Below are 27,518 nucleotides of genomic sequence, written 5' to 3'. Positions count from 1 at the left end.
CCAGGAGCTACTATCTACCTGCAGTAGCTTGAAGCAGGGCATATTACAAAAGAAAAAGACTCTTTTGAGTGTGACTTTCAACTGATAAATCTGTACCTTGTTCTGTGTGATGCAGAAGATGATGGTTGGATTAGGGTAGTAAACTGAGAAGATTTAAAAATCATATACATACTTTCCAAAAAGAATATGTAAGGTGAAATAATAATATGAGTGTAAGGGGAATTAAACTTGCTTCCCCCCACACCTAAATTGAAACTAAAGTTTTTACTTCCCTTAAGGGTTACCAATACATTATTTAGTCCCTGGGAAGCATGACAATACACTGTTATGTATCAGCTATCAAGCTGTGGAGATGTGGACCTCAGTGTTTGGGAAGGTGGCTATCTCCAAGACAGTGAGTGGCACGTGGTCTAGTGACAAGTATTATTATTGCCATTTTTGCCAAAGAGGAAGAGCTTTCTCTTAGCATGACAACAGATTTGACACCAGCTCCCCATTTCTCCTGTGTTGCTTGCTCCAGTTTCTGACTGTTTCACTAGCTGAAAGAGAATTGAAGCAGGAGTGCTGATGCCAGGAGAAGGGGAAGCGTGTTATTCCCTCTGCCGTAGCTCACTGTCTGCAGCAGCTGGGAAAATAGTGCTATGGTAGTGTGATAGTCAGTATGTAAAGCCTCCAACCGAAGGAATTTTCTAATTAATCATGGCCATGTATAAAGTGCTTAACTTGCCAAAAACACAGTGCTATTTCCCACAATGTGAAATGTAGTAACCAGATGAGTGAGCAAATCTGTTTCTTTCATCTATGTGGAGCTTTACAGCTGCTTCTCTAAGAGAAGAAATGGGAGAGGAGGAGGGGGAAAAGAGGTACAAAACTGACAGTGAAAAGATAGAAAGACTAGAAGTGGAAAGAAGTAGGGGAGTGAAACTGAAGGTTATCAGACACGTGCAACCAATAGGACTGTGCTGGGTGCAGACCCAAGATGTCCAGGCATTGTTCCTGGACCGGGCCTCATTTTGTGTGAAAATGTCCAAAGGATGACACAGCTAAGGTGAAGGTCAAGAGAGAAAACAAGGTAAAATGGAAAATATCATTAAGCACCTAATATCTGGTGAGTTTCTCCCTCTGTGTCCCATACTGACAACAAATGTCTGCTATAGTACTTTGTGCTGCACATGATTGACCAAATGCAGGCGTCGCCAATTGTAATTGTAGCTGAACACAAGGTATAGCTCAGTGCTGTCATTATTATTCTGTCCATGTGAACCCCTTTGCCTGTTGCAGCTCTGAGATGCCTGCCTGAGGAAATGCTCCCCAGGGCAAGTGGCCGTGGTTAAAGTGTTAACCGCTTTGTTGTTTTCTCAGGGCATGGGATGTCAGGGTGGCCTCTGCATCCTCTAACAGTGGTGGATTCCATTATGCTATGCCCTGCAGTGTGATGCACAACCTTTTGGTTTAATGCTGGGGAAGAACTACTGTGATGACTAGCAAGAAAGCCCCAACACTGCTTTAGACACTTTGAATTGAGAAAATAAAATAATAATGTCCAGGGCCACAGGTCACCACAGGGCACAGAGGGGCCCCAGAGTTATGTAGCACTAGTACAGCTATGTGTCCTGCTTGGGGTCTGAGACCAGTCCTTAGCCTTATTTTAGTTAGTAACATGTTTGTAACCATAGGAACCATTTCATGCTAGAATCAGAGATGTACATCAAGTACCTAGCTGGATTAAGTACCTCAATAAATCTCAATCCTGGGATGTGTCTGTACCTATCTGTGTAGGTACTTCACTAACTGCACTATTGGTATTTTAATATAACTGTTGAAAGTAGTGGGCTGTCCGCAGTTGAAAACTGATTCAGGTGAGAAAACCAGCAGGCAGATTATCCAGAGAACAATGTCAAAAGGAAGGGTTATTTCAAGATATTTTCAAGCACTCAACTCCAAGCTCAATCTGGATGGCAGTTTGGCAATATGCGTTGCACTCTGCTGTCGTCAAACAAGATGCTAAATTCACGGGAATATGTGGGAAACATTTTTAATCCTGAAGAACAATGTGGAACAGGAAAACTTTTTTTTCCCCTCTTCTCTGCAATCCAGTTGTAGGTATTAACAATGAATAGTTAACATTTTAACTTTCCTACTGGGGATTACAGCATGCTAAACCAAAACTTTCTTATGAATTATCTTGGGATCTAAGATTGTATCTTTCTGCTATATAATCTGTTTTTTATTTTAAAGAACTGTAAGACTTTCAGTCTCAAAAGAGCTAGGTGGTCTTATGGTGCTTGCAGACTTTGTGTATATTCCTTTTTGGATAATATATCAGGATCCAAGAGGGTTGTGGTTTTATGTTTGAAAATGTAAAAAAAAAAAGTCTTTTATTATTTGCACTTTCAATAGCTCTTCTAATGATCAGGATTGAAAATAAGTGTAGTTGTTTACTTTACACTGACTCAAGATTTTTATATTTTTAAGCTTTTTAGATAATTTTTTTAATTTAAAATCCTCTGTGTGACCTTTGTACTGGTTTAAAGTTGATGGAGTATTGCCCGTGGAAAGAGCAAAATGTTGATCTGTCTTTTCTTGTTTTCAGATAATAAAAATAGTATTCTCACATTGCAGAATAAGGGAAATATTACAATTTCATATTATTTGCTTAGTGCATTGATAATGTAGCCATCACAAGAAGGCAGCTGTAATATTACTTTGCCTGCCTTATGCAGAAAAGAAGTATAACACACTGGCATTTTGACTCAGTAGAGCAGCACTTCACAATTTTATTACACACATTTTTCATGGAAGGAATCAGTACAGAAGCATCACTGATGGGAAGTAAAAACTTAGGATGTGATACCTCTTATTTCTTTTGCAGTATTTGTCCCCCTGGATTTTTGTATGCCTACCACAACTTTGGAATGATTAGACAGATATACACTGGTAGGCAAGACCTGGACTTATTATTAACAGCGTTTTGGTGAAGCTATGACAAAATATTTCAATTTACTCTGATGGGTGTGAAGCTAATAGGATCTTCCTGATATACACAGCTTAACAGAACAATTGAGGTTAATTTAATACATGGTCTGTATCTGTTTGCTGCAGAGAGCTTTCACAGAATCACAGAATGGCAGGGGTTGGAAGGGACCCCTGGAGATCATCTTTTCCAACCCCCCTGCTTGAGCAGGGACACCCAGAGCAGGGGGCACAGGACTGTGTCCAGGCAGAGTTTGAATGTCTCCAGGGAAGGAGACTCCACAACCTCCCTGGGCAGCCTGTGCCACTGCGCTGGCACCCTCACAGGGAAGAAGATTTTTTTTCATGTTTAGGTGGAACTTCCTGTGTTCCAACTTGTGCCCATTGCCCCTTGGCCTGTCGCTGGGCACCACTGAAAAGAGTCCAGTTCCATCCTCTTGACACCCACCCTTTAGATATTTATAGGTATTGATGAGATCCCCCCTCAGTCTTCTCTTGTCCAGGCTGAACAAACCCAAGTCTCTCAGCCTTTCCTCATAAGGGAGGTGCTCCAGTCCCCCGATCATATTTGTAGCTCTGTGCTGGACTTGCTCAAGCTGTTCCCTGTCCTTCTTAAACTGGGGAGCCCAGAACTGGACACAATACTCCAGATGTGGTCTCACTAGGGCAGAGTAGAGGGGGAGGATAACCTCCCTTGATCTGCTGGTCACACTCCTTTTAATGCAGCCCAGGATACCGTTGGCCTTCTTGACCACAAGGGCACAGTGCTGGCTCAGGGTCAGCCTGCTGTGCACCAGCACTCCCAGGTCCTTCTCAAGAGAGCCGCTTTCCAGTAGATCAGCCCCCAACACGTATTGGTGCCTGGGGTTGTTCCTCCCCAGGTGCAGGACCTTGCACTTCCTCTTATTGAATTTCATGAGGTTCCCCTTGGCCCAGCTCTCCAGCCTGTCCAGGTCTCTTTGGATGGCAGCACAGCCTTCTGGTGTATCAGCCACTCCTCCCAGCTTGGTATCATCAGCAAACTTGCTGAGGGTACAATCCATCCCTTCATACTGGTCATTGATGAATATGTTGACCAGAACCGGACCCAGCACAGATCCCTGGGGACACCATTATTTATGGGCCTCTAAACAGACTCTGCTCCATTGATCGTGACTCTCTCAGTTCTGTTGTTCAGCCAGTTCTCTGTCCATCTCACCGTCCACTCATGCACCCCACACTTCCTTAGCTTGCCTGTGAGGAGGCTATGGGAGACAGTGTTGAGTGCCTTACTGAAGTCAAGATAGACAACATCCACTGCTCTCCCTTCATTGACCCATCCAGTCACACCATCATAGAAGGCTATCAGGTTGGTCAGGCATGATCTTCCCTTGGTGAATCCATGTTGACTACTTCTGATAACCTTCTTGTCCTCTACGTGCCTGGAGATGACCTCCAGGACAAACTGCTCCATCACCTTTCCAGGGATGGAGGTGAGGCTGACTGGCCCATAGTTTCCTGGGTCCTCCTTCCTGCCCTTTTTGAAGATTGGAGTGACATTTGCTTTCCTCCAGTCCTCAGGCATCTCTCCTGTCCTCCATGACCTTTCAAAGATGATGGAGAGGGGCTCAGCAAGAACATTTGCCAGCTCCTTCAGCACTTGCGGGTGCATCCCATTGGGGCCCACGGGTTTGTGAGGATCCAGTTTGCCTAGGTGATCTCTAACTCAATCTTCCTCAACCACGGGGAAGTATTCCTTTCTCCAGATTTTTTCTCTCACCTCTGGGGGCTGGGATGCCCGAGGGCCAGCCTTAGCAGTAAAGACCGAAGCAAAGGCGGCATTCAGTAACAGCCTTCTCTGCATCCTGCATCACCAGGGCCCCTTCCTTGTTCAGCAGTGGGCCCACTGCATCCCCAGTCTTCCTTTTACTGCTGATGTATTTAAAGAAGCTCTTCTTGATATCCTTGACATCCCTCACCAGATTTAATTCCAAGTGGGTCTTGGCCTTCCTCGTCGCATCTCTGCATACCCTGACAGCACTCCTATATTCCTCCCAAGTGGCCGGTCCCTTTTTCCATACACTGTGAACCTCCCTCTTCCATTTGAGTTTCACTAGAAGGTCTTTGCTCATCCATGCCAGTCTCCTGGCTCCTCTGCCTGACCTATTCCTCCTAGGGATGCACCCATCTTGAGCTTGGAGGAAGTGATCCTTGAATACTGTCCAGCTCTCTTGGACGCCCTTGCCTTCTAGAGCCCTAACCCATGGGATTTCTCCTAGCACGTCTTTGAAGAAGCCAAAGTTGGCCCTCTTGAAGTCCAAGGTTGTAACCTGACTTGTTGCCCTGCTTCTACCACGCAGGATCCTGAACTCCACAATCTCACTGTCACTGCAGCCAAGGCTATCCCCAACTCTCACATCCTCAACCAGCCCTTCCTTGTTTGTTAGGATAAGGTCGAGCAGCAAATCTCACCTCGTTGACTCCTCCACCACTTTCATCAAAAAGTTGTCCTCCATGCTCTGCAGGAACCTTCTGGATTGTGCATGGCTTGCTGTGTTGATTTTCCAGCAAATATCAGGGTGGTTGAGGCCCCCATGAGAACCAGGGCCTGTGATTGTGAGGCTGCTTCCAGCTGTCTGTAGAAGGCCTCTTCAACTACCTCTTCTTGATCAGGTGGCCTGTAGCAAACACCCACAACAATGTCACCCATATTTGGCTGTCCCATAAATTTTACCCACAAACTCTCAACTTGTTCTTCCTCTCCAAGGCATCATCACTGTAAGTGTGTTACAAATAAAAGTGTAACCCTGACAGATTTTAAATTATTCCTGCCATTTTTATTTATCAAAATGAGCTGAACTTATTAACCACTATTTTTACATTTAAACCGGTTGCTAAAAATATAGTGAGTCTGAAGTGTGCTTCATTATTTTGCCATTCATTTTGCCCATTAAAAGCATTAGATGAGGCACTGTCTTCGGATATGGGAGCTGTCCTCCTGAGGCTGTATCTTTTCATGATTCTTTTTTCCTTAATAGGACTTTAGGAATACAGTCTTTAACTGGTTGCTTCCCCTGCCCCCCTCCCCCCCCCCGGTATTGAAAGACCTCAGCAGAAGTTATGTTTGGTGTAAAATATTTTATGATTGGAAGGATCTATTCACTTTTGAGCAGAGGATAGTGAATTGAGCAGGGTTTTCTTACATTGTGAGGTTCGTACTTTAATGGAAAACATTGGCTAAATTTGTTTTCCTGGGTAAGTCTGGCAGTCTGAGTTAAAACTTTTTATAGTGAGTAAACGGGAATTATTTTCCTAGATTTCAAACCTGATGAAATTTTTCTGAAACAGACCACACTGCAATTTTAGGTAAATGGATGCTCAAAATACTTGGCTCTTTACTTCCCATGACCCTGTGTCATTATTGGTGTAGCAGAACAGAGTATTGTGATCACATTAGGCAAGTGCTAATGAGTGAACATGAAATCTAAATATACTCAGAATCCTGCTTTTAAAAGATGGGGAACTGCAGTAGAGGAAACTAAGGGGCAAAACCATGAGGGCTGAAATAACTTTGTGGCTCTAAGTTTGACTTACCCAGAGGTGAGAACAGAGCCCATATCACCTAAAAGAGATCCCATCCCTCGTTCAGGGACAAAACAACTGAAGAGTTAAGTGTGTCTTTATCAAGCATCCTGAAATCTTATGAGAGATCTAACCCTCTTTAATATCTGCACATTACTCCATCTGAGTGTTATGTGACCATCATAGAGGTATTAAATTCACTATTTCCTTATAAAATGGAGGGGGAGCCTTGTAGCATTGTAGATTCTTTCAGTAGCTACAATTAGAGGGGGAAACACAGAGTACAGTGAGGAAAAATTCCAGTTACATTTTGAAGAAAAAGGATACTTGCTGTTCTGCAGCTTCCTGAACAGCCTATCTGCTCAGCTTTCCCAGAAGAAAACTCCTGGGAGGTGACCTAGGTGTGTGTCACTGTCTGAGCTTTGCAGTTTTCTGCCTGTGCTCCAGCTGCTTTGCTGCAGAGTTGAGCAAGTCCTGTAAGTCCTGTGCCGTGGATGCAATCTCATGCCGGGCATCCAAACCTGCATTAGGTGACTGAGTGGGGCCTCAGTTGTTGGACTTTGAGTTTAAAAGCTTATATAAATGTTCTATATTGCTTTATGCAGCATTGTGCAGATTTCTTGCATTCCTTGGGAAATATTTAGCTGAATAAGGCAAATTGTGTTTTGTTGCATCTTTGAAGACCCTCCAATGTTTATGCCTCTGCTTACCTTTATCCATGACTGATAAACTGTATTATTCAAAGAAATAAAGGCAAGGATATTTCAGGCATTTCCACCCCGCCTCCCTCCCCCCCGCCCAAATAAAGAATTTAGAGTCTTATGCTTGTCTCCTAGGAGAGTGGTTGGGCTGGAATATCCCTTGAGGTGAGTTCTTTCTATACGTGGGTTTCACCTTTCTGACTTAGTTTCTGTGCTTTTTAAATGGAGATGACACTTACTTAGTGTCTAATAATGTTTAGAGTATTAATTATATAATATAATTACTAAACTTTATAGCTATTACTATTACTAGATTAAGCTATAATCCATGGTACTTAATTTTCTTTCAGTTAACATTTAAACAGAAGTATTCTTGTTCTGAGAAGTTAGCTAAGAAAAATAATCGCTTTACTGAAAAAGTTAAGCTACAATAGTATGTGGAGAAAGAAGAAAATTTCAGAGGAACGTGCTTTGCATGTCGTTAGTCACAGCCCAGCAGCGCAAACTCGTGTTGCTTGCAAAAAGGTAGTTAATGTATTTAGTGCGCTTGCAAATTTAAAATTGCCATTTTATGATAATTCTTATCATCTCATCAAGATTGGTCATGCTCTTCTGAGTATCTTCAATTAACAAGACTGGCCTCTTCAAATTCTGAGACTGGGAATTAATTACACTCAGTTTTTGAGGACGTCTTCTTTGTTATTGGCAGTTGGGTGGGAAGGAGTGTGTGATTTAGAGAAAAACCAATCTGACTATTAATTGGCAGATTGCAGAAAGAATATGCATTTTAAAATTAAACTTAATGTTTGATAAAATGCAGAAAATATTTTCTAAAATGGCACAGCTCAGATCAGTAGCTGAAACTCCATTAAATTCAATGGGTCCAGGACATCTTATCTGTAGTCTCCATGGTAAAATATAAGAAATGACAAAACCAGAACAGAATAGTAGCATAGGGTTTACATATTTGTTGATCCTTTATTTGATCCTTGAACTAAGCCAAAAATCATTATTTTCTTGTTGGAAATGGACTTTCTAAAAAAAAAAATTGTGAAATTATAATGCTAGGTATATTGCCGTGGTGCCTTGTAGGCTTTATGAATGTACCATGTTGACAAAGGTTTTAATGGTCTTCCATTCCAGAATGGAATTCCCTGACTGAGCTGCAGCTTTCCTGTCTTCTACTCCAGGTTACTGCATACTAAAATTTGCCTTGCTTATACCACTTCAACTACTGCTACTACAGCTGCAGTTCAATGTTAATTTATCTGCTTTAATGATAAACTGCCATGCAGACCTAGCAACGGTAGGATAAATCAGTAGTCTGATCCACCATAAAGCGAACCCTGCAAAAACCCTGCAGGTTGGGTTTTGTTGGATGAATGAATGGAGTGAGCTTGTGCTGGTGTAGCATGACTATTAGATCCCATCTGAGGAGGAGACAGGAACTTATGGGCACGGGGACAAAGAGTCTGAGACCTTCCCACTCAGGGGCAGACAAATGCTGGGTTTATGCTGCCCTAGCCATAATTTCAAAGTGATTGGTAAGACCTTGCAGTTGCATTAAGCCCTTGTCCATGACGTGTAGCATAGTGTGTCATAAAATATCAGATGTTCCCAAACTCTAAGGGTGGCTGCCTAAATGGGTTTGCAGACCTGAGATGGGAGAATTATGGAAAGGCCCAAAGGTTTTTGGCCAGGTTCAGTGTTCTCACTGACCTCAAGGGTCTTGCATTACATTTCTTTTAGAACAAAAACTACCGCTAATACATATGCATCACCTGATGCCCTAATGGGCTATTACAATAAGAGTGTGCATGAAAGTGGAATAGAAGAAACATTCTGTAGGATGACCTAGAAAACCTCTTCACAAATTATTGCTGCAAGAGGAGTCACAGTATAAAAGATGTATCGACTATTCTAATTTTCAAAGGATTTTTTGTTCTGAAGTAAACTCCACAGCAGGTTGAATGTTCATATGTCTGGGATGTTTAGAAAAATAACAACTGAACAATCAAGCACTTGCTGTACATAAAGGCAAGATAAAAGCCATGTGAAAACACGTATTTTTAACATGGACCAGAAAGCACCAGGCCAACACTGCTGAACCTGGAGGTTAGCCACGTGGCACTTCAGACATGGAACAGGAATTTGCAATGCAAGTCGTGCTGCTTTTGTTTGTGCAGGTTTGTTTGTGGCACAGATACAGTGATGCTAGCTGCCCCTTTCTGCAGGAGAGAAGATAAAAGATCTTTTGTAGGAAAATACCTGCTGGAGATCTGCATCTCAGTTAGGTGATGAAAGATTCAACTTTCCCCCATCAGCAAAACCCTTGGTGAAATTTCAGTTGGAAAGGATGAAGGGAAATGCTATGGCAGGATGAAAAGACATGATCAGAAAAGGTGTTGCAGCAAAGACATGCTATCGGAAAACAGGATAGCAAACTGGATAATCATACATCATGAATGTTTGCCAGAGAAAAAGACAAAACCACATGCTTTCTCTTGGACTTTTGATGAGAGACACTTTCAAAGCTACAGTCCAATTAACTTGAAAATTGCATGACAGAGTAGTATAGGAAGGACCATTCACTTGCTGAGTGGGTTCTCCCCCTCCGCCTGCTTCAATTACATATAAGTTTCTCTCCTGTTCAGGCTAGGGCAGCATGTAGGACCATAGAAATATTTCTCTCACCCCAGAGGGCTTTGAAACTTTTTCAAAGAAAAAAATTTTACCTGGGAAGTTGCACAGGAGAGTGTGCAAGAAAGCCATGTTCCAACATTTCTCCATCTAGTCTAGCTCATCTATATAGGACAGAAAAATTTCCCAGCTCACGATTTCAGACCAGTTTCAAGGTGGCTGTCATGAGGAGGAAGTTGCCAATTGAAATAGCTTGTTGCTCCTTTGACCAGAAAGTGTGGAACTGAAGCAGACCCCAAACATGTGGTCACTAGTTTCTTTCAGAAACTAATAGTGCTTATCAATTCAGAGACTTAAAATTTAATCTTGCCATCTTATTAAAGAAAAAATGCCACCATTTCTGTGGTTTAAAATAAGGTGTGGTTTTTTTCACAGCTCCCATCCACTCTAACCCTCAAAGAGAGTTTGTGGGGGTTTTTCTGTGGTGGTTCTTTTTTTGGTGTTTGGGTTTTTTTTTTTCCTGTGGGGAACAGAAGATCAGGTGTGGCCTAAAGCTCTATGACTTTCTTGCTTATGTTCTGGAAGAGAATGGAAAATCACTGCTGATATAGTTGTGTATGTCACAAATGTTGATGGAAAAGTAAATGATGACCAGGATAGGCTCTCTGCACAAAGTCATGCGGATCCTTTGATAAGCATGACCTATCCATGTTTTAAAATAATTTACTGTCAGACTTTGATCCCAGAAAGAATCACCAAATATATTAAGAAGTGGTATATTCTGCACCTCTTTGGTATCTGAGGTTGAGGTATGAATCCCTTCTTGAAAGAAAAGCTTTAGCTAAACACTGGTTATTGAATAACCTGGGACAGTCACTGGGCGTTAGATAGTGTGAATTTACATTTCTGCTCTTGCACTGTAAAGCTCAGGCAAAGATTACCAGTGTGACGTATGCTCATCTATAGACATGAACCATACAAAATGTGAGTCAATTGCTGTTCAGATCCCTTTTTTGTGTCAACAGTGCGGGCTCTGGACACACTTACTTTTTCTCTTTGATGTTTGAGTTCTGTCAAGTCTAATTACGTCTTATAGTCAATCTTTACATGATTCACTCTGTATTATCATTATAAATACTTGGTCTCAAAGGAACAGCAGGAATTAAACACGTTTACTACTCTTTTTGATAGCAGATACAATGAACTGCTAGGGAGTTGCAGCAGCAAATATTAATATCACTGCCTACATCAAAATGTATTTAAGAATTTCTTATGTTATTGCATAGTTTATTTTTTTATATATATAATGCATATAGTTTGTATACAAGGTGCAAAGGCTTCCTCATCCACTTTTTTAGGATAAGAACAACTTGCTGATTGAACAGGGATCTTAAGATACAAGGCCTTGAATTTTTTACACACTATGTTCAACGACATGGAATTTGAGGTGAACAGAAAAGGGTGAGGAAACATCCTGTTGCTTCATCAGGAAGCATTTCTGAAGACAGTTTCTGAAGGGATATTATGCTTCTATTTCTTCAGTGATTTCCTGGAAAATGCAAAGTTTGTTTTTTTTTTTTGCATGCCCAGTGTAAGGTCCTTCCTGAACAGGAACAAACACCTTTTGGTCATTCTCCAAGGCCTTGACAATACTGGAAAAAAAAAGTGTTGAAACTGTTGAAACACAAAAAGTGTTGAAAATCCTGACAAGATTTTGAAGACTGATTTCAAGTGTTAATCAGTCTGTCTGAACTTACACAGGATCAGATATCATTCAGGTCTGCACGTAAGTGATGGTAGCTGTTAGGTACCTAAGAATTAAGTCCTCTTAGGACACCTTTAGAGTGTTATTAAATGATATTCCATAAGACAGTACTAAATTTCAGTTTTGCCTTACATCAATAAAATTACTTGTGTGAACATGGAATGGAAACATGTTGTCCATCGTGAATACAGTGAAGGATAATTTGCTGTAAATAGTGTATATTAGCAGTTTAATTTCTGATGAAAAATGAATGTGATACAATTTTATCACTAAAGGTTGTGGAAGGCATTTTCAAGCATTTGAAGACAGTACTTTTTCTTTGGAAAAGTTCTTTGAGATTAATTTATTTAAAATTTTGGAAAGTTTCTATTTATTTTTCATTCCCTTCAGCTCTGAAAAATGAATAGTAAAAAGTTTCCTAAGTGGAAAATTGTTAGGAAAACATTCCAATCGTTTTAACAGCTATGTGTCCAGGGCATGTTACACATATTTTGTGTGTCTCTGGTTTCATAAGCGTTACATCTGCTTTAAGACAAGTGATTTTGCTTTTTCGTTTTAGAGCTGAAACATGAGATCTATGTTTGGAGATTGACTGCACAGCGCATTAACCCAGCCAGCAGAGAGGAGACTGCTGTGAAATGCCTCTTGATGCAGAAGGTGCTGACTCTGGAGATGCTCCTGAGGAAGAAGCTGAGGACGTTTCACAGGTGAGTGGGGACCAGCATGTTCGACCTCCCCTGCTCTGACCTTTGGTGGGGACAAGCTGCAGGCATAGGCAGTTTGTTGGACTGGCAGGGAGCTCCTGCTCATCTCAGCCTACAGCCAGGAATGATAGAGTGGCTTTGTTAATGTCAGGGGTAATATTTCTGTTTGGTCAGTGAGCCAAGGACTCACCTCTGGTAATTTTAGGCAGAGGTGAAAGTGAAGGTTTTCAGGGATCTTCTCTGGGACAGGACCTATATTCTTAGTTGTCTCTTGATCAGATGGATGTTGGGGCAGGTATGAAGAGCCACCCTCAGCCTCAGTAAAACACAAAGTATTTGAGGACAAAACTGATGTGTAAGGCCTGGAAAATATATGTCCATATGACCCAAATTTCAAGGCCTAGAAATTTCAGGTAGTTTTTTGTTTAAAAAGATCACAAATACATGATAAGATCTTTCCTTGCAATAGTGGCTTCAGTGTAGGTAAAAGCTATAATTTTTTTTTTACTGAAAAGTTCAAGTGTTCTTTAGTGAACTGTTGAGTTTGAAAAAGGTATCACCAGCTTTAAAATTATTTCACAATCAAATCTTCAGTGTGAACCTGACTGTAGGTGTAATTAAGTGTTTATGTATAGAAAAGAAAGAGTTTTTATAAACTAGGAATAACAAAAATGCTAACCTTATTTTGTTTATGTTCTGGCAAAAAAACCTGTTATACTATGGAATCTGATGGCTGAGAATAGCAGTGATAAATACTCTGAAAGTGAATTGACTAAACCAAAATGAAACTGAAATAATTATTTTTTATTAATAAACATGTTAAACAGGCAGTATGGACAAGGACATGTAAATATATGATTTCTTAAACTCTTCTAGTAATAAGATGGCTTTTGTTTATGTAATTTTTGCTGATACTGTGCTCTTTGAACGGAGTGACCATATTACTGCTTAAAGATAAAAAAAGCTGTTAGAAACACCTCCTTTTTAAAAGATTATTAGCCTTTATGGCACTCTAAAGAAGACACTTCTGAAGTATAAATAAAAATTGTATTTTTAATCTCAAAAATCAGGATTCCTCTAGCACAGTACATTTACAGCAATGTAAAAATTCATTAACATTAACATCAGTGCTCCTGAACTGCAAACCCCAAGGCTCTTTGCTGGAGGGCTGACTATGCTGATAACACCGTGAAGTTATTCAGATCTTAAAAACTTCATTATAAAATGCAAATGTAAAATATATGTGTTCTGACTTGTTAATGTTAGCACATGACCCCCGTTTTATCACAACAGGGCACACATTAAACCCTGAAACTGTTAAGGGACTACATATTGTATATAGCCAGATCCTATACCGGGGTCTGTGCTCTGGAGGCTACCTGCTTCTAAGCCTGTGGCACTGTTCGTGTTTGCACACAAGTGGAGCATGTTAGGGAAGTGGAGTCTTAAGTGAACACTCATGGGGATGTTGCTGTTGGCCATAAGAAGGCCATGACTTCTTTGTGGTATGAGTTACTTCATACAGGGGAAAGGATCGTCTATTTGTGATGAGAGGGATTTATTCCAACACTCTTGGTAGAGCTCTAATTTCACCCTGGAAAAAAGCAGGTGTCATTTTCTTTCAGGCAAATTTCACAAGAAGACAAAAACTGGGAAACAAATATTCAGGAACTCCAGAAAAAAGTAAGTAGATGGCAGTTTTTCTCAGTATCCATGCAAGTGGACCCATACCTTTATACAGAGAGACTGCTTTGAATCTAATGCAAATTTAATAACTGTCACGATAGAAGAAAAGCTGGCAGGCAGGCTGGCTGGATTCTCAGTGTGATGGGGTTACTGAATCATGTTTTGTTAGGTTTTATACTTTCGTTCCTTAGAAAAATAACATTTAAAGGATCAATAAATGATTCAGGAGTGTTTTCTTAAATTCTTAATCTATGGCCAGAAAGAATCAGAAGGTATCAATAGGTTGTTTATAACCGTGATGCATGATGATAGAGTATATTCCTGCTAAAGTACTGAATACCAAGTCTAATTTACTACACTGTCTGTGACATGCCTGCTTTAGTAAAGTAGGGAAAAACAACTTGGATAAATCCTGTTCTCTTCACTGTGCAGACAATAACAGTACCTATGTCTTTATGCTGAAGCTGGGTCTGATGAGGTGTAAACTCTGTGGCGGGATTAATTTCACCTAAATTTAATTGTCTAAATGTCAAATCCTCTCCACCTCACTGGCATCACTGATGAATCCAGGCCTGCGTCTGGGAGCTCAAGTCCTTGACTAGGACATCACTGTCCTATATGTCACACCAAAACAGAAGAAAAGCAACAGGATTTCTGATTATGTTTTACACCTTTTTCAAGGCATTGCATAAAAGACAACCTTTTTAAAGAACAGAGACTTGCTTGTGCTTTAGTAGAGATTTAAACTATATGTGGAAGAGAATGGAAACGAGAGGGGAACTTAGGCTGGGAAAAGGTGATTCCCTGGGTTGCTGGCAAAAGTGAGATCAGAGCAGAGATGCAGAATCATGATGGGAAGTGATGTGTCTGTGGGTGAGATCATGAGGAGATTGGCACAGGGATGCAGGAGCTGGGCGTGAGGGTGTAGAAGCTGCATAGAGATTATGGGCTCGGCATGTCCATGAGAGTTGTACAGGAGGCATGAATGATCTGATGTCTAGGCTAGGTTATAGGTTTTCAAAACATACCTGCATAAAAGGGTGATTTTTGTCCAGGGTCACTAAACCACAGGGTGCCTGGAGTGTCCTCTGTGGTAGGAACTACGTTTCAACACTACTTCTCCCACTGAAATGCAGTTGTGATGGGGGCAGTTGAACACAGCTGAATGTATGAAGCAGGTGTTAGCTACCTGTGTCTCTTAGATCACACTGGGCCACATATTCATGGTTTTCCTGGGTATACATGAATTGCTTCAATTTAAATATTTCTGTCTTTTCCGATGAAAAGGAGTATACAATACAGGACAGAAGCTTGCGCTTCACACATGCTTTTGTGAACTCTGTGCATAATAGATGCACAGAGTGCATCTCTTTAATAATAAGAGTGCATTTCTTTAATACAGTTTTTTTTTTCTCCCTTTATACAGCACAGAATAACAGACAAAATTCTTCTCATCAAATGCCTGACTGTGCTGGGATGCGTTATTCTTATGTTTTTTCTCAACTCATTTGTTCCAGGCATCTACCTAGATCTTGGTAAGTTTCATAGTTTTGTCTCTCTAAGTAAAACAAACACGCCCCCCTTCCCTCCACCCCACCCCTGAAAAAAACAGTAATATTTTTCTGAGTCTGGATCTTTTCAGGAAGCCCTTTCCCTTATGTCTCTGGCCTCACAGTTCCACAAGGTTAATCAGAACAGCAGTTTCTCAGAACAGTTTTTCAAAGTACAGTCACGTCCCAGTCACCCCAGGAGGAATAACAGAGAGTGCTCATGACTTCATTTTTCTGACTTCCCAGTACTAACGAGCTGGCTAAACATTACAGAATGAGCAAATTTGACCTTGGCATCATGGCACTGTAGGTTTGAGTGAATGACCAAGATGCATTATGGAGATCAGAAAATAACCACTCCATGGAAGAACAAAAAAGTAGTCTGGCATTATTTCTTCAGTATAGATAACAGTTTGTGTAACCTTCAGTCTCCATTACTTTACCACTAGAATAATTCATTTCCTAAAATAAAATCAGGAAGGCACTGTATCTGTGTGAAATGAAAGCAGCTGTATTCATCCTTTCTATGTATATATGTGCAGTTTTTTATATAGATAGTTGTATATCTGTATGAGGACAGGCTCTGCATATCCTAAAGCCAAAATCATATTAAAGCTCACATTTAATTGAAGGACAGTCATAAAACCTACCTATGCATTGCCCTACAAAATTTAGAAATTATTTTTTGGCTGCTGAGCACTTGAAAGTTATGGAATTTCAGATTTGGTTTTTTTCATGCAATCTGAATTCCCCCACTGCGTACATCTACCCCAGTTACTGAAAGATGCAAGCCTTGAAGAGGAATAAATCATTGATTGAATCGCCATATTCACATTGAAATCCATTTTTGTTATGCACAATATAGAGATAGTTATAGCTGTACAACGGTGATCAAACTGTAAACAAGGCCTTCCATATCTGCTATTCCTATTGACTGGCTTAGAAAGGTACCAGTAGCAGAAGGCTGTCCTTCCTGCTGGGATCTAGGGAAACACCAGTGTTGTGTATTGCCGGCAGCGGTGGGAGGATATGGGCTACTGTATCTGGAGCAACGTTTTTTAATAGGTACAGCTTTGCCGCTGAACACATTTGTTCCAGGGACTGATCCCCAGCCTTCATGCCTGAGAGGTGCAGGATGGCTTCTGTCCACACTGCTCAGACCTTGTCCCTTCAGAGCAGACTGGCTGTATCTCCACAGCACAGCAATTGGCCCTGTGTTTCCTCCTGACATCGTGTATATGGGTTAATTAATTTTTAAGTTCACAGTGAGGGCATTTTTGTAGCCTAGTAGAGGTGTGTTTTAAGATAATGAAGCTGAGGGCATGTGTGGTTGCATTATCTGGTACATTTGAGTGCATGAAGCCACTGGGGCTGATGTTGGAGTAACTGTACAGAGCAGAGAACCAAACATGATCCAGACCTTCCCATGCTGCGGTTTGGGTGTGATCCCAGAAATGAATTGGCTCCAGAACTGCACCTTGGTTTAATTTTATCTCAGATGAATCAAGCTGGGTGACTGCAAAAGAGTCTGGGAGCAAAGCAACACTTGCACAAGGGGTACTCTGGGGGACCAGGACCTTGCTCTGGACTTGGACTAAGCAGTTATCTTAACAGGGCTGATACATCCAGCAAGACCTTGTTGGCATGCAGTGGAAGTCCTGGTGCCCTGGGGCACTATAACGTTAGGAAAGGGGCGATGTCAGCCAGGTTTTCTTCCCCATTTCAGCCAGTGCCACAGCTGCTGTGACATCTTCCCTGCTCCAGAGTATTTGTCATGAAAATGGGCGATTTCAGCCCATAAAGATTATTGGCTGTTAAGAAGTTAAAAGGTATACTGATGTATTATAACAGGAAAAATGCTATATTACTAAGGTGTAGGAGGATGTAGAAATTGAAGACATCTGAAAGCATTTGAAGTCATGGTGGCTAAGAACATAAGGCAGGCATTCACATCGGCAATTTAAGAAATCAATTTTCACCCTTATTTTTCTGTCTCAGAAAAGTGGGCACTGAACCATGTAGGATTTCTTGAATTAAGTCCAACACCTATATGTGTTTTTGAAAAGCCACAGACAGTCAGTAAAGACCACATAGCACTGGTTGCATATGCTGCTGGTGAGATATTCTTTCAAAACTCCAAAGCAGTTGGAGTCAATACTAGAAGAAACTTAGTAATTGATGATTGTTTCTTGTCCTACTTTATGTCACTAAAATAAATGAAAACAAATGGCATGGTTGGCAGTGCAGGTTTCTATTATTCACTAGCTGATATTCAACTGCAACCTTGAAAGTAAATAGGGGCTGTATGTGTTCTGTGTAACTTCTCCCTGTTCTGTATTCATAGCAAACCTGTCAGATTAATGAATAAATGTTATAAAAGCATACGCATGATTTCTATTAACAATTAATGGAACCTGCAAACTCGTACTGAGATCTCATTGGTGATTCCTGAATTCCACTATCTTGATGACAGCTGTCACTTATTTATCATTACTGAAGTAGTGCTGCTGTGAGTTTCTATGGATTTTAGTCCTCCAGTGCATGAAAATGAATTTCCTAAAATGCAGTACATCTTGTACTCTGATGGTTTGGGTAAATTTGTTCAATATGTTTTTCTCATAAAAATGAAAGTAGATTGTAGTTCAGTGTTTAATTTTCTACCAGAATAATGTTTATACAGAGGCTGAAGTGTTAGAAATCTAATAACTTTTAATTGCATTTGGTAGAGTGAATTAGAAAGATTATAGAATTCTTTATCAGTCCCCAGCCTTGATACATTTTTCCATTATGAACTTGGAATCATTAATATAATTTGAAGGAACTGACATTTTAATTTAAATAATAAAATTTGCATACTTAGCTGACTCTTAAAATGCAGAACACTTTCCTATTCAGCTTTCTCGTATCCGTTCCTCAATTTATTTAGTCTAATTCTATGGAATATCTATGTTAATGAAAGATTAGTACTGAGACTTTAAAGAAACAGATATGGCAAACTTTAAGACTGCTATAGTGCTTTCATTCAGCACTATGTGATTTTACTTTATTGATAAAGAATTGATAAAGCATCTGAGAAAAGATGATAAAAGATGAAAGTAAAGCCCCTTTGAGGATTGTACCTAGATCCTGTTTTGACTGTAACTCTTAGGCAGGCATGTCTAGAGCTTTGAAATATAATGAGATCCCCTAAAAGAGAAAAAAGATTTAAAAAGTAAAATAAAACAAGATTTTGTTGAAATTTAAACTAGATTTTTTTTTTAATAGAGGATGCTCAAAGTGACTGGGTCAGAAAGAGTACATAAAATCTATTTATAACCTACTTCCTTCTGCTTCTGTGGGGCAGGTCCTTCCTCTTTGGTTTGTTTTCAGTCAGTTCAATGAGATGCTGAGCTGCTGTGAGCTCTGTGCTGTTCCTTCTAGTATCCGTGATGAGGGACCCAACACCTCTGTGGCCCTGCTTTTGTCTGCCCCTCTCAGTGGTCTCTGCATGCAATGCAGGCACCTCGCTTGTTGCAGATACCCTTGCCCTTGCTCCCTTCCACCTCTGGACACCTGTTTCCCAGGGCCAGGCTGAGTAGGAAAGGTCGTCTTCTCCTTTTAGAGAGTTGCAACAGACTCTGCTTCTCTCACCTTCAAGAAACAAGGTACAAACCCAAGAGCAAACAAAAGAGATATTGCCTGTTTCAGAGAAGAGATACCATCTTTATTTTGGCTGCAGAATGCTGGAAGCTGGGAAAGTATGCCAGGAGAAATGTAACTGTATATTTGCCTTATTTGTAAATTTATTCCCACATTATTGGCACTACTTTCCTTGTTGCGGACAGGACCCTTTCATAGGTGAATCTTTGGTATTACCATCTATGGCTGTTCTCATGTTCCTTCGATGAATTAATTATTTATGCAAGGGAACAGGGAGAGATTTTTGGACTCACTGAATTCTTGATTTCAGGACTGCTATTTGCTCTAGCGCTAGCAGAAGACAGAATTTCAAATCATAAACCTTGAGGGAGCTATCTTGGCTTTCCTTTTTCTTCTGCAGGGGAGTTATATCTTCACACTATTACCTGAGCCCATTCTGGTATCTTTGGTGCCATGGATGCCTGTGATCCTTCAGACATCATTGTGTAAGATAATTACCTCAGCTGCCCTTAAAATAATCTCCAGAGGAGGTTAATAATCAGTGGAGGTGATCAACAACTGTTTTATCTGACCTACTTTAAAGGTCTAATTCATGAAATGATTCACCTTACCCTATGTCACTTAACTCTTTATATGCCAGAGGGTATCTTCTCAAGCTATGCCAAGTTTTAGCCATAGATACTTAAAAACAAAAAGCACAATGGCTAGATGGACATTTGGCTTGATAATTGATTTTTTTGGGGTTTTCATTTCTAACTAAAATCAACTTTGATATTGTTAGCAAAAAACTCAAACTTATGAACTTTTAAAAAATTTATGGTTTTATTCTTTTAACTAACTAATATGATCACTATGACCTTTCTGGGTAGTAGAACAAGTTCTATAAATCAACACTCCATGTCACTTCTGTCAAGCAGACATCCTAGGTTTAAGTTTTCCTCATCCTTTCTCTGAAGTTGAAATCGCTCAATATTTACAGACAAAGGTTGTCTTGTTTGAAGAGACCTTGTTTGTGTAGTTAAATCTACCATCTCTTGGAAACTCTCTTTTGCCTTCTATATTCACTGTGGTTTAACTTCTGACTGTAGGCTTCATCAAATTCTGCTGCAGGCACTTCTGAGGATCTGAAACTCAGTTTTTGCAATTTATCTTAACTAGTTGTGTCTTGCATCATTGAGACATTTTAATATTGTGACTGAAATAGTGGAAAAGTAGGGAAACAACTGTTTTCACTTAATTTAAATTGATGTCTGTTTGTTTGGTAGGCCATGTTGTGCAGTGCTGCTTTTTATTTTATTGCCAGAGCATTAAAGAAGAAACGTAAGCAGTTGCTGTAGATACAAAAGATGCCTGTTGTACTGTGACTCCTTTGGATACCAGTTGGCATATTTTCTGACTCATTTCCACAATTTACAGAAAAAATTATTGAAGTTCACTTGAGAAATGAAATACCTTAATTGGAAAGAGCTTTAGCAGAACAACCCCCCCAAATTATGTCTACAGAGAATTTTATGCAAATTGCAGCAAAAATTGTCTTAACCTGCAGAGAGGAGCGACACCTCGAATTCAGGCAAGTGGACTGGATCTGAGGTTTCTCCCATATACTTTCTTTTGATTTTCATCCTGCTTTTATTTAAGTGGACACGTACAATTTTCAAGTTACACTGTAACTTATGTAGGTGAACTAATAATTTTAATAGAGTTGGAACTGAGTGGCCCTTGTCTGGTAGCTTGCTTAGTGATGAAGCAAGGGCTGCACTGCCCTAGACACCTTCACAAACTTGCTTAAATATGCTATTGAATCGCAGAATATTGGAAGTTCCAAATGAATATTTACCTGGCTTAGAAACACTAAAGCTAGTTCTCCATTGCTGCAGTCTACTAAGATTTTAACAACTAACTTAATCCATTTTATTTTCTGCAACATTCTCAATAAGGAACACATTGCAACAATGATTCTTCCCTAACTTGAGGCAGAATGGGAGGGTCAGTACATGTAAAGGCTTCCGTGGGTTAGCAGTGCTGTAATGAACAACAGAAACCTTAAACTTAGAGATCTTTGACTGAATTATTTAATGTTATAAACAAAAAAAAGAACTAATAATTGCACAAGTGAAATAAATGTAGTCTGTGTGGTTTTGTTCTGAATGTGCAGCCTAGGAAGCTGCCTAAGAACTCTAATAAGCTTTTGTCCCCAGCTTTTAGCTGGGCCCTGGGACAGAGTATGTATGTGCATTTGAACTTGTGCCAAGATGTTTCTTTAGAAGGGTGAAAATATTTTTAAACTTGGACTACTGCCCCATAGCTCCATGAAGGAGATCCTGCCTCAGAGCATGCGGCAGAAATTCTCAGGTCCAAAAGATTTATAAATGGTCACAGAGAAGAACGCAGGGCTGAGAAAGATGTGGATAGATCCCATTAGTCTGAAAGGGGTGTTCACATAGAAGCATCCAAAGGGTCTTATTTTTATACTTTAAAATGTTATTCTGGAACTTTTTTCTCATCTGCTATCAGCAATAAATAGATTAAACCCTGTTATGCTAGTATCCTGTGTAATGGTGGAGTTGTATAAACCTGACACTGTTTACAAAATAAAAAAAATTATGTGTGCAGAAACAAACAAACTTGACTCTAAACATTTAAGTGTTTGTACCCATAGAGAGGGAGAAAAAGAGAAAGCATTCATATTTTGGAAATACTTGGGTTCAGGTTGTCGTGGTTTAGCCGGCAGCTCAGCCCCACACAGCCACTCGCTCACTCCCCCACCGGTAGATGGGGGAGAGAATCAGAAGGGTAACGCTCGTGGGTTGGGGTAAGAACAGTTTAATAATTAAAATTAAAAGAAACGACAACAGAAATGCAATGTAAAGGAGAACAACGAGAGGCGCAAAGCCCCAGGGGAGGGGGGAAGGGAGAGGGGGAAGGAACCGCCTAAACGAACCACGCTCACTGCCCGACACCGCGCCGCTCCCGCGCTGCCACTGCCCCCCCTCCATGTACTGGTCATGGTGTCACGTGGTATGGAATGAACCTGCCATTGGCCAGTCGGGTCAGCCACCCCCACCATGGCCCCGCCCCTCCCAGCCCCTCCCCCCACCACGCGGCAGAGCGCGGGAAGATGGAAAGGTAGCCGACCCCCACAGTGAGGAGAATTAATCCCTTCTCAGCCAAAACCAGCACACAGGTTAATTTGCTCAATAATTCATTATTCATTAATGCACACTATATATAATATGTATAAATATATTCAATTATATTTATTCATTGTTCATTATAGTGTTACTGAGAGGTTATTTTATAAAATGTTTAAAAAAAAGAGATCCATTTAATAAGATGGCATATAATTGTTTAGTGCTTAAGAAAACAGAAAATCCTGGTGAGACTGACAGCTATTAAGCTATAAAAACTGGTGAATGACATAGTTTTAAGAAAACATAGGCTTAATGACAAAAACCACATTGTTCAGTTTAGCACATCTTGTATTTCACATCTTATATCACTTTATCCTCAGTGTAAAAAGTGCACATTTTCTCTTTAATTTATCACTGATCTAACATTTACCTCCAGATTATCTAGGGTCTGTGATATTAATCAGTTTTAGCCGAGGAAAGCTTGCAGGTATTGACTGCTAAGTCATGGCTCAAATGATACTGAATTATCAACTGTATTTAAAGCTGTCACAGCCAATATTTTCTTCTCTTTGTCTTTTTGTTTTTCTCCTTGTATTTTTATTTTATTTTATTACTTTGTAAAGCTTTCCAGCATGGCTTGATAAATTAAGGACCCAGATGCAAAGCCTGGGAAGCAACATTTATGGACCTTTTCTATGCAGCTAAAAATATCAGCTCGAATAATCTGTGGTTGCCTGGAAACTCCTTCACACACTGCAGTAAAATAGATGGTTTTGGTCCTCAAAATGTTTGGATTAGGGATGCCTCCCCTGTATATGGCAGTAAGCTCCTGCTTTCAAACTAGCAGAGGTGATGCTACGCTTGTCATATTGTGGGCAAAAGGGGGAACATTTCTTATATCTGGAGCTAAGAATTTATTGTTAGTCTAATTAAAAGATGTGTCAGTGTAAACAAAACTCAACAAACAGTTATTGTTAGTCCTCTTACAATAAAACTAACACTTACAGTCCAAATTATCTAATTAATACAAAACAAAATCACTAAAAATATACAGTTAAAGCGGTTCAAAAAAAAAGATTTATCATCAGATGAGTCTTTGATGCTTTGCAGGGTGCTAAGGTTGACAAATTTAGGCTGGGAGGAGTCACAATAAGGCATTGATATCTTCAGGTCACTGCTGGCATGAGCATGATAGGGGTGTCTTCCTCCTCTTTACCAGGAGGTGAACATTGTTTATGTTGATGGTTTCTTCCTCCCTGTGCTTAGGTCCACTTGAGCCCATTTGTATACATTTTCTAAAGCTTTACACTTTGCTTTCTCAAATTTGGTCTTCAGCTCTGCATTATACCTAATTTTATCATACATGATGTGCTATATGTATGTTACATCCTTGTTCCTTGTGCTTTTTGTTACCCCTAAAATGGGTTTTGACCATCTCCTAGGTTTGCTCTATCATCTCTAACTAACCACTGTTGAGTTGCTGATAAACATGGGGCCTTTGGTATCATCCTGTGCATCCCTTTTTATCTGCAATTACTCATCCTGTGCATTCTTGTCTGTGGCAGCTTCTTTCTCCTCTTGCTGTTTTCCAGTAATGTTCCACCTATATGAAGTTGTGACACTGCTTTCCATGGCTAAAGTGGCTTCTTTAGTTCCTGACCTGATAATGGTAAACAGAATAACAAATTGTAGCATCTGTCAAGAGAGTCCAGCCTAATGTAGTAAGATATGGTAAGATTAGAGCCGTGCTTTAAGGCACTCCTCTTTGAAAATCCTCAACCCTTTCTGGAGACCTGTCCTGGTCCTTGCAGTTGTGCTTGCAAGGACTGATCTGCAGCCCTTTTCCACGGGTGGTGTCAGGTACAACTGCCTCCCTGCTCTTGCTTCATTCATCTACTGTTTTACCTGTTCTGGCGTGCAGCAGTGGTGGTTTAAGTTGTCTGGTACTTTTACATTGAGGTTAAGAAGAGCACTGGATGGGACTGACCTGCTGGCCTCTGAGGATGTAGTATGGAGATCTGATTGCACCGTGAAGATACAAACTGTTGTTTTAAAATGAGAATGGACATAACTGTATTTAGGAGACTTAGTACATCTTTGATTCATAACAAAAAAATTCCTCATACAGTGTATATGAATATGAGTTAAAAATAAATTTGACAACCATTTTGTAATAATAAGAACCTTGGAATGGAGCTAAAGTGATGCAGTCAGCCTTGACTTGGACTCAGAAAGTCTTGTCCAGAGCTTAGTTATTCCTCCATCTCAGCATAACACTTTGCTCCCAAAAATAAGAGAGACCTGATTTTCATGATTCTTGCAGTCTTAATTTCTTTAGGATAGTTTTCAAAAAATCCTGTCCTTGAAATTGCACAGTCATTTTCACAAACATGTAATTAAGCATGGAAAGTATCCTCTGTCCTTGCAGCTGCCCATACACTTGATGAGAAAAAACCAAGAACCAATAGCAGTTGTATCTGCTAGTGCAGCTTTTGTGCTTTATTGCTTACTTCTAGAAAAGTTGACCTTTCCTCTGTCTTGATATTTGCATCTTCTCAAGTTATTTTTGGTTCACAAGGGTCAATGAGGCTATGCAATAGAGTGTGTTTGCTTGCAACGACCTTTACTGATATAACTGTAACTTTTTTAGACTTACGGATTGGTGCAATATACGCAGCCTAGCTGTAGCAATCTCTAACCAGGGTTACTTTCTTACAGTGTTCTGTCCTGAATGCCATCCTATCTCATCTATGAAATTGCACATGGAGAATTAGCAAAGTTAGGTGTTGACCTTGCAATGTAAAAGCAAATGCGATTTCTGCATTCAGACCTCATGGTATTACAGCTATGTACCAAAGTCCAGCCCATCCTTTCCTAATGCACATGTGCTGATCTGTGATTCAAGAGCAGCTAGTCCTCTGCCTCCTTGTGTTATGCTACACTTCGGGTTTTTAATGTTGCAATTACCTTCTATCAGCATAGGTTTTGGTTTCTTTTGCCTTGTGTGGGGTTATAGTTTTCACCAGCTTTTGTCATGTTCTTTTAATCCTCTTGTATTGTACCAAGCATTTCCTGTTGCAGTGCAAGCTGTCCTGATGGACTGTCACCATCACAGTTCTGTCCCCGAGGAGCAGCCTTAAACTATGGTGTTACAAATAACGCAGAACAACTGAAAATTACTTCTATGAAGCTAAGTGTATGAAAAGATACTGCTCAAAAGACCATCAAGTTTCTTTGTAAGAGGGCAACTTTATAAAAAAAGAATATTAAAGAGAAAACTGTGCTTATCAGTTGACAACATATATTACTTATAAACTTGCAGCAAGAGTTCAAAATGTATATTTTCAGGGCTGCCTGATAAAATAAAATAAAAAATTACAGAAACCAAAATACAGGGCATTTTCATTCACATTCAGAACTACTGATGAAACATATTCCATGAGTAGAGCAAGGACTACTGGAAATATGTCTTTGATTTAATTTTTTCACCCCAATATTTCTATATGCTTGTATAAGAGTATAATTGAATGTATGGTTTATGTAACATTACAACTACACCATAGCATATGAAGGACTGGCATACATCCTTAGGCTAAATTTTGAAGGGTTGTGGAGTTAATCAGACTACTTCTGATTAAGCTGTTGAAACACAGTGATGGATTCCTCATATATCCAATAACATGCTGTGCAAACAATTATTCAAAGGTAAACACCAAATATGTTTTAGCTGGCAAGCCTGCAAGGGACATTGTGGGCTAAAAGGGATTCTGTGGTTCACAAAAAGTTGCTGTGGCAATTTTGACAAATAGAGAATTGGTAAGATCAGAGAAAAAGAATATTATACTTTTCTCAGTAACAATGCCTAAAAAGTCAGTGTGTCCCTCCCATTGTCTGCAGGTAGGAGTATCGTAGTTTCATCTGGCAGAGGCTGGCCTAGGTGATTTTTAAAAAAACTCTACTTATTTCACAACCACTGTAAACATGTGACCCTGAATATTGTGTAGCCTGAATCCTCCTCACTGCTGTTACACCTCATTTTCATTCCCTCTTGTCCTACCCACTACTGCCACCACAAAAAAGTTGCCCTCTGCCCTCTAGAGCAGCCTGGTACATACCCAAAGACTTGCCAGGACCTCTTTAATCTTCTTATCTTTGACCTAAATATCCTGGATTCTTTAAATTTTTCTTCAAAAGTCAACTTTTCAAATTGTTGATTGTGCTTACTTCTCTGCCTTGGATTTCCTAATCTATCTTACTTAAAGTATACCTTCTCAGGGTTTACCAGGGATGAAGAGAGCAGAGGTTGCTTCACAGAATTCACCATTTATAGATGTGGCTCTGTATTTCAGTGGGCCATTTGGTTCAGTTGTGATCCACTGTATTTATTGAGTCTTTTCTGCAGGACTGTTAGGCATCTGGTTGCTTCTCACTCTGGATTTGTGCAGTTTTAACTCTTCCTACCTAAATGTAGTACCCTGAGCCTGTCTGTCTTGAGCAGCATGCTGTTTTGCCCTGGGCAGAACTGAGACCGGGAAATGTTATCCTGACTTTGGTTTTCATTGCAAATGTCTCAAGTGCCATTTCAGTTTCCACAAAAATGAAGTTTCTGTGTACCCTCAGTATTCATAAATACCTTATTTCAAATTCTCTGCACATAAAGTGAACATACAGTGTCTACATGTTCACATTGTTAGGAGGAAGCTTATTATGCTTTTCAGCAGGTAGTAGGTCAGACAGAATTACTTTTACTAAGGAATATAAATTTTTCTTAATGAGCATTTGAAAGGCCTACCGATTACACAGTAATTTTTTTCTTTCATTTCTTTCTCGTTCACCTACCTTCCTCCCACATATTATAGACCTTGATTCTATTAGATTGTTTTCTATTTTCAAGTTCTTCTGCTCGATTATTTCAAAATAAGGGGTTTTTTGGGTAGGATTGCAATTGTATTCTGTTCACCATGAGCTATTTATTTTACCGAAGGTGGTTTTCCCTACTGGGTAAAGTGTATGAGAAAAGCAAAGCACTCAAGCTATTTCTACTGTACTTTTTTTCTGGTCCCAAACAAAAGACACGGGAATCTTTTCTATGAAGAACGCATTATAAATTTGCAAGGTGCATTTTATAATAAAATTTCATTTTATTTTTCCTAAAATAAATAGAAACT

General features: G+C 39.9%; 1 protein-coding gene across 2 annotated transcripts in view; it reads left to right on the top strand.

Moving 5' to 3' along the window:
- OCA2 (OCA2 melanosomal transmembrane protein) overlaps positions 1-27,518 on the top strand; it is a 158,700-nt gene that overhangs the window by 54,244 nt on the left and 76,938 nt on the right. For both annotated transcript variants that reach the window (XM_075093648.1, XM_075093642.1), the window contains 3 exons: positions 12,200-12,347; positions 13,970-14,027; positions 15,457-15,565. In XM_075093648.1, the coding sequence (XP_074949749.1) occupies positions 12,200-12,347; positions 13,970-14,027; positions 15,457-15,565 (315 nt within the window). The remainder of the gene's footprint in view (positions 1-12,199; positions 12,348-13,969; positions 14,028-15,456; positions 15,566-27,518) is intronic.

Source organism: Phalacrocorax aristotelis, chromosome 1 (genome assembly GCF_949628215.1).
Source record: "Phalacrocorax aristotelis chromosome 1, bGulAri2.1, whole genome shotgun sequence".
Classification (NCBI taxonomy): Eukaryota; Metazoa; Chordata; class Aves; order Suliformes; family Phalacrocoracidae; genus Phalacrocorax; species Phalacrocorax aristotelis.
This window is presented reverse-complemented; position numbering and strand designations above follow the sequence as displayed.